Source organism: Marmota monax, unplaced genomic scaffold, assembly GCF_021218885.2.
Source record: "Marmota monax isolate L192 unplaced genomic scaffold, Marmota_monax_Labrador192_F-V1.1 WCK01_AAM20220418_F8-fsc00097, whole genome shotgun sequence".
NCBI classification, from domain to species: domain Eukaryota; kingdom Metazoa; phylum Chordata; class Mammalia; order Rodentia; family Sciuridae; genus Marmota; species Marmota monax.
The window spans coordinates 2,718,635-2,731,502 of NW_026694162.1; the positions used below are offsets into that span (position 1 = coordinate 2,718,635).

Sequence of the window (12,868 nt, forward strand, 5' to 3'; positions counted from 1 at the left end):
GAGCTTTTGACTTCTTGTTCATCCAGTCCAAATCACACAATGTTATCAACATGTGTACCAATGCAGTATTACATCCAGAAGATCCAGATACTTTCTGACTACAGTAAGAGGAAGGACAGAGGGGTTAATATTTATAGTACACTCTTATGTATCCAGGATGAATGTGAATTTTCTGACCCTTTCTAATGGGGATGGCAAAGAAAGTATTTACCAGATCAGTGGCCACATAACGTCAATTGGAGGGAGGCCTTACTAAGATGCTTTAACAGATATCATGTTTGGCAAAACAACTGCAATTGGGGCTGCAGCTTGGAGTTCATAGTAGTACGGTTATCTTCCAGGACCCATCTGGAGGAAACAGACTGATCAATTAAATGGGGACATAATAAAGACCACCGATCTGAGTTCTTTGGGTCTTTAATCCTCAGATCTTTTAGGCATTCATCTCTGCCCCTTTCCCCAAGTGGCAATAGTGCTATTTACTTACTATTGTTGTTAAAAGTGTGGGAGTAGTTTCAAAGATTCCACTTAATTTTCCTTCTGATAGTAATTCTAATTCCATAGACTAAGAAAACACAGTAGGGATTTTCCAAACACCAAGTCCATACCAATTAAATATAGTCAGGAGTAAGGAAAATCACCTACTCCTGAAGGTATTTAATTGGTATGTTGAATCTGTAGGCACAATGGACTATGAACTAGACTTGGCTGAGGACTACCCATAGATTAGATTTATTACCTAACTTTCACATGCTCCACACTATAATGGGGCAAGAGGAATGACAATTCTTGGTTCCTATGCATCAATGCCAACCTGGAAATTGTGCCCAACAGTCAAATATTGGGTATTTTTTCAATTCCCAGTATAGTTATATAAGTCAAGTCCTTTTGGAGAAGCACTGGGAAAATCACTAACTTATGCACTTGCTGTGGTATTGGAGGGTCTTTCCTCCTAGAGCTTCAAACTTTTTCTCAATTGATTAGTTCTGGGCCTTAGAACTGGGTAAAGGTTCATGATTTTTTTATTGTAGCGGCAGCTCTGTCTCCTGATAATCCATTCTTGATTTGTTCTGATTATATAGATTAGGTTATGTTCTTACTGGCTGACCATCTATCTTGCATTTATTGAAGATTTATTCCATTAAATATCTCTATGACTCACTATAGTTCATGACCTTTGACTGCTACTGGTCTTGCAGTTTTTTAAGATAACTTATCCACTTTGCTCCGGGAAGTTGAGTACTACAACCTGATGATGTCTACTATTTCACAAATCTCATCCCTCCAATTGTTATCAAGGCACTCAGTTCTGCAACATTTCCTACCATCAGCCTTGACCTTCAAACTACAGTTACTATTGAACTGCTAAATAATGCTGGGGTCCCTTTAAACAGCACACCCCTTATTGCTCTGGCAAATGAAACTACTGCTGGGCCCTCCTGCCTTATGCAGTATATTCACTGTAGCACACACCACTCCTCTGAGCTTTTTGATCCTTTCTTCCCCTCACTACCTTGATAGTTCTGGTTATACTTCACTTAGCTAAGCCAAGGTAAGTGGCTCAGGTCACTACCCTAAATATTAGTGTTCTTCCCAAAGTGTTAAACTTTATGTACCTTCCCCCTTGACCCAGAATACTCAGGATCCAAGCATACACACACACACACACACACACACACACACACACACACACACAGTCTCTCAGCTCTTGATGTTTGTTTTGGCAAGGTGCTGCAGACAAAGAAGTCCTGGACCTGCTCCTAAACTTTTTCTGTCCTCCAGCTGAAGATGAGAGTTTATATGTTGCCAAGAAGGCCCTCTGGGCCTTAACTGGTGATTAATCATCTTCAGCATTTCTTGAATGTGCCGAATACCCAGATTCAATGAAGTTGCCATCCAATTCCATATTCTTTATAATTACTACTTCCCTTGAACCTCTCAAATTTTTGAGACACTGTCCCCAGAGTATTCCCAGTATCCCATTCCAGTTTACCATCAGTGGAAATTTTAACAATTATGTTGCAAGAGCATGTGGGTGATCGACACTGCATGTGCCACCAGTAATAAGACCCTCCAAGCTAACCTAGCAGGATGATCCAGTTCCAAACTTTCATTTTAGAATTTAGTTCTTCAAATTAATCTTGGCAATAACTGCTTTGAAGGGCTTTCCGGAAAAACTGATTTGAGATGAAGACTTATGTGCACAACATTTACTGTGGTATGCCTTTCAGACCAAAACCTGTGAGGGTAGAGTTCAGCTGCAATGAAGGCTACAACAGATCCCATGGGTAGCAAGAGAGTGAAGATGGCCTTGCTTTGCCTTAGCCAAGGGGCCTTGATTTTTACAATTTGGAAGGAGAAAGAATTGGAAAGAAGCCTTGACTTTGGATGAAGCAACTGTCTCCAGCTGGTGACAATTCTTAAATGGCAAATCAGCTGAGTACTCACTGCCAGTAGCAGAGGTGTGAATGCCTCAGTCTTGATGGATATACACAATAGCACCATTTATAGACACCAATGTACTTTTTCCTTATCCTCAACCCACCACCTACATATACAGTCTCAGAATAAAAATACCATTGACATTGTGATTACTAAAAACTTTTTTCTGGGGGAGGGAGGAAGATGGAGAAGGCAGGGTAGGTCTTTTTTGTCTTTATTGGTACATAGTCAGTACTTTAAAATCTTGTAAAATATTCTCTGGGAACCAACTTATTGAATGGTTCAGTTCATTTGCTTTGCTTCCAATTTTTAGGGGTTATTTTCTGAAAAGTTAATTTTGCTTACTAATCATGTAAAATATTAAAATGATTCCAAAATAAGGCCCTTTCAGATAAGTTTAGTTTTTATCCAATCTTCCTCCCTTGCATGATAGGTAGTTATTAAAATATGCATCATTTATTTTTCCATTTAAAAAATATAAACATATATTTCTTCATTTTTCCTAAGATAACTGATAACATACTATGATGGTTAATTTTTTGTGTAAACTTGACTGGGTCATAAAGTACTCAGATATTTGGTCCAAAATTATTTTGGATGATCCTATACATGTAGTTTTGGAAGAGACTGACATTTAAGTTGGTAGTCTGACTACAGCAGACTGCCCTGCCTACTGTGAGTGGGCTCATCCCATCAGTTGAAGGCCTGAACCAAAAAGCCTGGCCCCTTTTCCCTTACAAAGAAAATTTCTTGTGCCTCACTGCTTTGAACTGGAACATTGTCTTTCTCCTGACTTAGGATGTGAATAGAAACATTGGTTCTTCCTGGCCTAGAGCCTGCCTATAATTACACTGTCAGCAATCCTGGGTCTTTGACTTACCTACTCATCCTGAAGTCGTGGGGGTTTGTCAACCTCTTGAATATCATGTGATCTAATTCCTTAATTTATACATACAGAGAGAGAGAGAGAGAGAGAGAGAGAGAGAGAGCGCATTCCTGAGATAAGACCAAATAAGAAATTATGAGCCAATTATGAGAAATTAAAATATATGTTTCATGACTTAAAAGAATTAGTTTAGCTTTACAAAGGGTTTGGGTCAAAATCAAATCGGTACTTGCTGAAATTATTTTCCATCATCTGGGCAAGAAGAAGTGAGAAGTAAGGTGTAAAGCTATTTATGTAAAGATGATTTTACGTTTTCTTAATTTACATTTTACAAAAAGATTTGTCATCTCCCACTGTAGATTTCCTCTTACACAGTAAATAAGGTGTAAAATACACTAAAATACACTACCCTTGACTTATGAAATGATCAAGTTTCAGAATAATTTAGTGAGCTTCTAAATATCAAAAGCATGATAACATATTAAATAAATCAACATTAACAACTGCTTAACAGTGATAAAATATACTTTTATTTACTTTGTTGAGTCAGAGGGTCATAAAAAAATTATTGCTAAAGTAGATATCAGGCAAACAGACAGGTGCTTTAGAAGTCCAGTTACCTTGGAATTTATTTAAACTGAGAGAAAAAGGTCATAATGTTTTCATGCAATACACACTTGGTTCTTTAAATAACAATTGTGACAAATAGCAGAAAGAATTAAGGAATGCTGCACTGATGATCCATACAAAACACCAACATTTTAGGTTGTACATAATTAAAGAAATATCTTACTTTTCGAAATACTGTAATAGCCAATACACAGAGGCATGCCTTAGGTGGGCATAGGAATGCAGTTTTAAAAAGGAAAAAAAAAAAAAAATCACACTGGAACTACTCAATTTCTTTTAAACCACTGAGCAAGAAAAGCAACATTGAACTTCCATACTGATTTTACACAATTTCTATACAGTACCTTGACTTAAATCCAAGAGCAAAAGTTAAAACTCTCCTCCTCTATTTTTGGTAAACAACTGCACAGTAAACTTAGATGACTTTTCCCCCTGGATTTTACCTGGGAGTGGCCTTTTTAATATTTTATTTAAAAGAGGGCAGGTTTGGCACTTTTATACTGATGTCACCAATGTTAATATTTCTTGGGATCTCAGGAAGATTCATATTCTTTACAGCTGATACAGCACGGGCTGGAGCTCCCGCTAAGCCAGCCTGCATACAGAAGTAAATAAAAGAAAAAGAAAATGTACAACTCAGGTGTAGTTCATCATAAAACACTTATAATGGAAGACAATGAAAAAAGATTTTCACATAACAAGTTTAGAAACCAGATGGTAGTTTGAACTGATATGAGATGGTTACTCTGAATACTAATCTATAAAGAGAAAACAGTTGACACATTTAAAGATACAGTGAATACATGCAATAATAACAATGTAAAGATTTAAATACAAATTAATGGGTACTACCTAGATATGACAGGCAATATTCACAAAACAAAAGCTAAATCTTTACCTATATTTTGATTTAAGTGACATATAAGCCCAGAGCATAATTTATATTAGTTTCCTTATTAAACATCTCTTGCAAACAATCATGATTTTTTTCTTTTAAAATGGCATTTATTATCAATATGTGCTTCAAAAAAATTAATAAATTATACTTTAGTTTCATTATTCAGGGCTAAACCCTTATAAACATTTCAAAACAACAAAATTGTGTTTTTTTTTTAATTGTGGGGGTTCTTCTAAACTTTTGTAAAATTTCTAGAACACTAAAAAGGAAAAAAAAAAAATCAGGGTTTTTAAATGAAGTCTGAATCCAAAGATAAAAGTTTTACCTAAAGATGAAACTGCAAAAAAAAAAAAAAAAAAAAAAGATTTTAACTTTAATGCATTAGTAAAACTTCTAATGATTAAAAATGTTTTATATAGATTCAACATCATGTTTAATTTGTAGCATACAGTTATAGAGAAGGAAAAGCATATGTAAATGAATGAAATTTAAAATTTTCAGTCAGTACCACTAGTGCACAATATTTGGCTTTCTGCTTAATAGGAATACTTAAAAATTTTGAAATAATTTTGGAAGAAATTATGCTTAAAAATAAAAGAAAAATTCATGTATATCATTTTTCTGAATGTGAAAATCAATAGCATTCATATTTCAGGTATAACTTATATACCAATAAAATTTCAGCACTTTTATGAAGTAAAACATAATAGCACCACTTCAATATAATAAAGCAAAGCCAACAAACTCAAGGGAGTTCAGTGGTATCATCTTGCACAAAAGTAGAAAATTAAGTACTAACAAAAACAAATCTTCCAATTTGTTTAGATTACATATATGTAAGATAGTATGAGAAATTAAGTAGTTTTTAAAGTCCCTTTTCATAATTTTATTTTTTCTTTTATGTAATCCTACCTCTTTTGCTAATTAAAATAATAATAATAATAAAGCTGTTACCTGAGAAAAATCTTGACTGATACAAAATAGGCCAGTGTAAACTATTTGCTGAATAAAGGATACAAACATTGTTAAGCAATGAAATAAAAGCCATGGATCATCAATTCAGAATTGGAAATAGAAAAGTTAGTAAAATAGTGTTAATAATAGATATGGTGCACATAGGCAATAAGAGTTATCTAGATGCATCAAAAACTCCATACCCAAACTAAAGACTATGCAGGGCTGGATAATTCAATTTTTATTATTTAATGGAGTTTAGCTGTTCTTAATATACAACTAAAAATTCGATTGACTTCTATATTTACACCTACCTGAAGCAGAGAAATTTATGTAATACCCCACTTCCCTCCTATTCCTTCAAAAAATGTTTACTTAGGGTAGTAAGCACCATATTCAAAAGTTTCTTTAATTTAATCATTTCAAATTAAAGGTGTAGCTACCAAAATTTAGAATAGATTACGATCAAAGAAGAATTCAGCTCAAACAGGTTTACCACCCTGTAAACATTCTTTTACCAGAAAGCATGTTGTCTACCAAAGGAACAAAAATTATTTTACAAACTGCAGACATTATGGAATTAGCATCATTTTTCCAGGTAAAGGGATTTTGTAATTTTTCTAATAAAATGCCAGTATTTTCACTTTGCAATTTCCATAAAGATACAAATTATAAGTGGACTATAGAATATATTGATAAAATATTTGGACATAATTATTTTAAAAGTTATGAAGTATTAAAGGATGTTATTGTGAAAAAGAATATGTAGGTGTGTATTTAATGGATTTTATGGTTTACATTTATAAATAGTAAAACATAAATATTTTACTATTAAATTAAATGTCATAAAGCCTTGTTTTCCACAATATCCTTTACCATGTATAGCTAAACTAAACTTAAGCAAGGAAAATGAGAATTAAAAAAATTTATCTTGTTATTTCATTAGGTTAAATTGCTTCTTTTTGACTAAAAATGGTGTTCGGTTGTGGATTATTAATAAGAATATATAAATTCAATATAGCAATTGATTTAAATAGCATGTATGTGCCATGTTCTTATTATATACAACCAGAAGTTTCTAAATACAACAATCTATAATTCTTCTAAACATAAGCAGCAAGCCATAGACATGCAAAGGATGGGAACTATTTAGAACACGCAGATGAATTAAGAGAATCAAATTATTTCTCAAGCATGTTCAATACGTTTGTGTAGTATATCATAAATTGAAGTAGTAAGAAATTTAAATATTATAACATATATGTTAAATTTTATTTGACATTTTAAGAAATCAGATTGTGAAGAATATTAAATGTGAAGAAGAAAAAATAAAGACTGTTGATCAGAAAGCAGATGCTTAAATAAACTGTCAATTTTGATATATAAAAACTATGGCTTAAAAAAAAGGACTATGTTACTCAGGCAATCAACACCAGAACGGTCATGAAACAAATTTTGTTTTCAGACTTCCATCAAAGTAAAGTCTGAAACATTTTTATTAAAGCATAAAATGTAAAGGAAGTAATCTGCGATTAGAAAATCCATTTGCTAACACTGAGATATAAAGTAATTTTTATCTTGGTTAAATTTTTTTTTCTAGTAAGATATATGCAGAGCAACAGGATAACTTTTACTAAACCTTAACTTTTTTAACACTAAAATTTACCGAAATTATTTACCTGACTTGTTTAGTAGTACACACAATTTAAAAATATAAAGGAAGATATTCCTGACAGTACAACATAGTTCTTAAAGATTTAAGATTACATAATTGACACAAAGCAAAAAGAAAAAGAACGAAATTCTACTAGAGAAATAACTTGTTTCGTCTGTTATACTTGAGCACCACCATGGCAGGTAAACTGCAGCAACTCCACTAACAAAAACAAATATATGAATCCAAAGCAGTTAAGAGTATGAAACTGGATGAAAAAATGAAGTACAGTATATAAAAGAATGGGCATGTTTTCTCTCCCATGAGATTAAATTAACAGAATTAAGAGAAAGAAAACAAAATGAAGTCTGCAAGTATACCAAAATGAGGCCAAACAGATAGAAGACTTATACAGACATACTCTTGGAAATTTCAAGCACTTGAATCACAAAGATAGTAATGGATGGATATGATTCATTTTTTATTTTCTTTTTAAATTGCCAGACCCAAAAATAAACAAAATATGAGCAAGCAAAACTGAAAAAGCAGCATTGCTAAAATATATTTCAAAGAACTGGAAAGCTCCCCTTTCCTCATGCAATAAGGAATTAACTTTCCTGAAGGGAAATGGGAATGAATAATCTTATTTCATCTAAGACATAAAATACCATCTACCACCTTAAAAATAGTTTCTGCAAGCTTGAAATATAGTATAATAAGATGGCAGCTGGAATCATTTGTACATACTAAATTCTTTCCTCAACCTTCGGCTGGAAATTGCTAAGTGCATATTCATAACTTTGACCTAACAGGAAGGTGAAAGAACACCAACATTAATAAATATGATATTAAATGGTTTCAGACTCAAAATCATTAACAAAATAATGTCAGATTTTGAATGCATGCTTTTGAGCAAAACATAAATTTCAATGTTTTAATTTCTGAATATGAGGCATAATAATTTTAAATCAGGATTTACAATAGGCTTGTTCTGTACTTCAAAGACAGTGCTTTAACACTGTAATTATAAACACATTAAAAATGTTGATGATGTGAGCAAAAACTAAAGGATTTTATAAACAATTTTATCAAAATTAGAATGTTCAAAAATTTTTAAATCTTAAAAAATTACTAGTCATTTTATAAATTACCTTCAGTTATAGTTTTAATTTCTAACAGAATTTGCCTGTATGAGTGAAATAAATATAGCAGACTAATGACATTCCTGGATTTATTACAACTAGTTTGATCGTAAATGGATCTTAAGGGTCCTCACCATGATTCTGTAGAAGTACAAAATAAATGTGCACATCAAGGGAGAGGGGCAGAATCAACTCATGGCTGACCTTCTCACCATCTTTATCTTAAGGTCACTCTTCCTACTCTCTACTCTTTGAAATTAATACCTGAATTTTTAAAAAGCCAATTAATAATTGTAATATACCCAAATGGTTGATGGTTTCTTTGATAGAAAATTGCAGATTAATATAAACTAAATACTGCAACATAGAAATTGGCAGTGCTCTCAATTTATAGAGTGAATAGGTTACCAAGTATTTTCCATACCAGAGACAAAATAAAATTAAACACTGGAACCAAAAATGGTACTCCAGCTTCATGATACAGCCCATAATTTTATTCTAAGATATTACAAAGCCACCTGTATGTTGCTACTTCTCAAAACACAAATAATGCAGTAGCTGAAAAGCATGCCAAATTCTCATGTTTTTCTAATTAGTCAACTGGATAACAACCTACCTTGTAAAATTTATAAACTGTTTTTCCTCCATAAGACTCAAGTAAGGTATTTTCAACTGAAAGTTCTTATTGGAGGCATATAAATATTTTTATCCTTTCCTGAAATTGCTTGTTGCCAAAAAAAAACTGCTCATCACCATCTACACAGAACTCTCAAAAATGTAGTTTACTCTAATTTATGGTATGAAACATATACAAAAAACTGAAGAAAAAATAATTTTGTAAAGCAAGGACTCTATTAAAAACACTTCCAATATTTGCCAATATACTTTGCAAAATTTTTCAAGCTTCAAGAAATTTAATTGATTCTAATTAGGATATATTTGGATGTCAGAAGATTTGCTACAGCAGAAATCAAGTGTTTCTTGGTAATACATCTAATCCTATTTTTAGAGCACTTCATCAAGTTTTAAGAGATTTCTGATCTTACTTTTTGTTGGCCACTATTAACATGCACCTGCAGGTCAAAAACTCTAAAGGCAATTCTGTTAAGACTTTGGAACTGAAAACCATTTTGGGGGGAAGAAGTACTATTTAACAGTCATTATTCTAAGACTTTACTGCTTCCCACTTTGTATGCAAAACTCTAAGGGTTCAGCTTTGGGTTTTTAAATTCACAGCTTCCAAAACCCAGCAGGCAATTTTATGTTAGAATCCTAATTTGGAGATGGATAAAACATTTGAAAGTTAAATTAAGATTGGTTCTGTCACATCATGCTCAAAATATACAAAGTAAATTGTCATTTCTACAAATTCAATTTGTCAGTTAAATGACAATATTTTAAAAAGGAACAAAAAATTTAAACTTTCCTTTTACAATGCAGGCAGACAAAACAGAACAAACATGACATCAATGATATACTAGTAAAATACACTAAGTCCAATAAAAGATGAAGAAACTACAAGGAGAAACTAGAATGGAAAATAGGCTACAGGGACTATATGGGTTCATTAACACAAAGAATTTTTGAGTCTGGCCTAAATGATTAATTGCCTTTGACATCATTTTGCTTTCCCTTTGTTAAAGTACATTTTTCTCAAAGTCAGCAATACCTTGTCTACCTGTCCTGTCTGGGAGACTGAAAGATAAAGGTCTGTAAGAGAGAAGAATGGAAAGAGCTAGAAAGATCAGGATGTTCAGAAAAAAAGAGGACTGATTTTTTAAAAAAAAAAATAGTGACTAAATTCAGACTCATTTATCCATCTAAAGAATAACATGAAATATATAAAAGCTAACAAGCCTCCCCAACCTCACCCTCTACCTCCGCCCCCAGAGAGTCATTTCATTTTTAGGCAGATTCCTGAGTACCTCTTAAACTTACCAAATCCCACCAACCTCCCAGCTTAAACCCTCCTCTCCCAAGATCCCAATGTTATAGTAAACCAGAATAGATGAAAATACATTCAGAGTATTTCTGTTTCTCCTCTTTGAGGATCTGGTAGATCTTTGTTTTTATCTGTTTAGGTGTTGGGAATTAAACTGGAAGTGTATCACCTTTGAACCAATGTAATAAAATCTTTTATTTCTGACAAGCACCTAGATGAATCCACATTATATTCAGAGTGGTTTTTTTAAAAGATGAATGCTACTCCTAAAGAACTGCTTAGAATTTTAAAAATATAATTATCAGTTCTTCTCATCAATCATGATATTCAGAATTTTAATTTTCTTCTTCAGTTTTTGCTTTATAAAAAATTATAACAAATTTGGTAAGAGATTAATAAGTCTATACTTTGCTCTCAAATAATTTGGGTTTATCTATAGAGTTATATTTCTTGATAAATCTAACCAGTTGAAGTAAAATAAAAATATATGAAAACTTTTCTCATTTCAATGTGTCTGGAATAAAGCTCACAGCCATGTAAACATACTTAAAAATACAAACATTGCTAGAAGATTACATTAAGTTGATATATTTTTCAACACTATTTCTTAAACTATGATAAGGACTAAATGGTCTCACTTTTGACACACAAAAAGGTATTTCATCATTAAAATATTAGCATGTACCCTGTGTAGAGAAACACTTGATACAAGTACAACTTTGTGGTTTATTCCCAGATTTAAAACATGCCTTCCTTTAAAGCACAAAAAGAAAAACTAATATGGTCACAGATAACAACTGGTTATATGTGTTAGAATATGATCAGTAGATAAATAATAGAAGCATGCACCAGTGTCTATTTAAATAGTGCTGTTTCTGCAAAATATTTTTTTAAGTTAGGGCAATTTCATAACTATAATATTCCCATAAAAATGTAAACTGCACTTCACTGCTCTTTATAGATAAGAAAAACTGTTTTATTAAAATATTTTTAATGGACAATCAAAAAGAAAATACCTATAATGCATTACAGGCCCTTCATGACTTTTGTAAAAACTATACATAGTTAACACTAAAGAGCAAAAGAAAAAAAAGCGGGGGGGGACACCACCAATGGAAAGAGGTAAGTACTTAAAAATGTGAAAATTCCAAACAAGTGGTCAATATATTTTTACAGATAATTATACAAAATTCACAAATTATTCATTCACTTTAGACCTATTATTAATGAATCATGTCACTGTTCCTTTGCATTTAAGATTTATAACTGTACAAGCTTTTTGAAGCAATGTTTAGTAATTTACATACATTTCAAATTGTCATTTTAAGACTTTACAAACTGTAGTGTAGATTTTGCAATGAGTCTTTTACTATACTAAATAGTATATTCAATTGTACTAAATATTTGGAGTCCTTTTCTTTGTTCTAAAACAAAATTTTCTCTATTACCCTACATTATGCTTTCTTCATTCAAACTCCAATATTTTAAAAACTGGCTACAGAACATACAAAATATATACAGTCACTTAAAACAGTCCTAAGTTTAAGCTCTTTATCATCACTACAAGCCTCTCCCCTTAGGAAAGTCAAAGGGAATTAGCAACTTTAGATGAGGAGAAATATAGGACTATTTTTACTTAAAGAACTCTGGAAAGTGTTTGTCAGAAAGCCTCAATTGTTGCTAATCCTCAAATTTATTTTAATCCATCATCTTTTATTTCCATAATTCAAATGAGCCAGAATTGTGTCAAACTGATTCTTTAAAATGCCAACAGAAAATTTTTCAGAACTCACCTTTTGTACATTAATGCTAGTGTATTAATTAATCCTTTGCTGCTTTTATAGCAATATTTACTTTAAACCAATCAAACATGTGAGCTAAAAGTAGAAGTATCAAATATAAGAGTATGGAAATTTTCTGATGAAATTTCTAATACAGCATTGAATGAGATATCAAGACACTTTACCTTTCTAAACTTTGGCTAAGATAATAAGACAGCACCAAAATAATGAGAATTTGAGTGGCCTGGCCACAACATGTTCTGCTGACATTCAGCCTAGTTTTTGAGGAAATAGTCACTAGATTTCTAAAGTAAAGTAGGGTTTTATACAATACAGAAGTGTGAGTATCCTTAATTCATGCATTCTAACACCGAATCAAATAGCACAAAGTTAGCAAAGTAAACCCAAACTTTCTTTTTATAATGCCATAAAAATCATAAATATCTGTATCAATGTATTAAAATGTGGCTTAACTAATTTGTCAATGACCTTTGAGAAAGTCCAGAATCTAAAAATTGAGGTACTGAATTTGTTTTTTC

The 12,868-nt window shown here is 32.0% G+C and overlaps 1 protein-coding gene across 5 annotated transcripts in view; it reads right to left on the reverse strand.

The window, feature by feature from the left end:
- Positions 1–3,835: 3,835 nt before the first annotated feature.
- Ap3s1 (adaptor related protein complex 3 subunit sigma 1) overlaps positions 3,836–12,868 on the reverse strand; it is an 89,321-nt gene continuing 80,288 nt past the window's right edge. For 3 of the 5 annotated variants that reach the window (XM_046465816.2, XM_058585979.1, XM_046465815.2), the window contains one exon: positions 3,836–4,553. In XM_046465816.2, coding sequence (XP_046321772.1) covers positions 4,425–4,553 — 129 coding nt within the window. In that variant the 3' untranslated portion in view covers positions 3,836–4,424. Of the gene's footprint in view, positions 4,554–10,275; positions 10,317–12,868 lie in introns of all 5 variants that reach the window. The other 2 variants (XM_058585981.1, XM_058585980.1) reach the window with 1 other exon arrangement.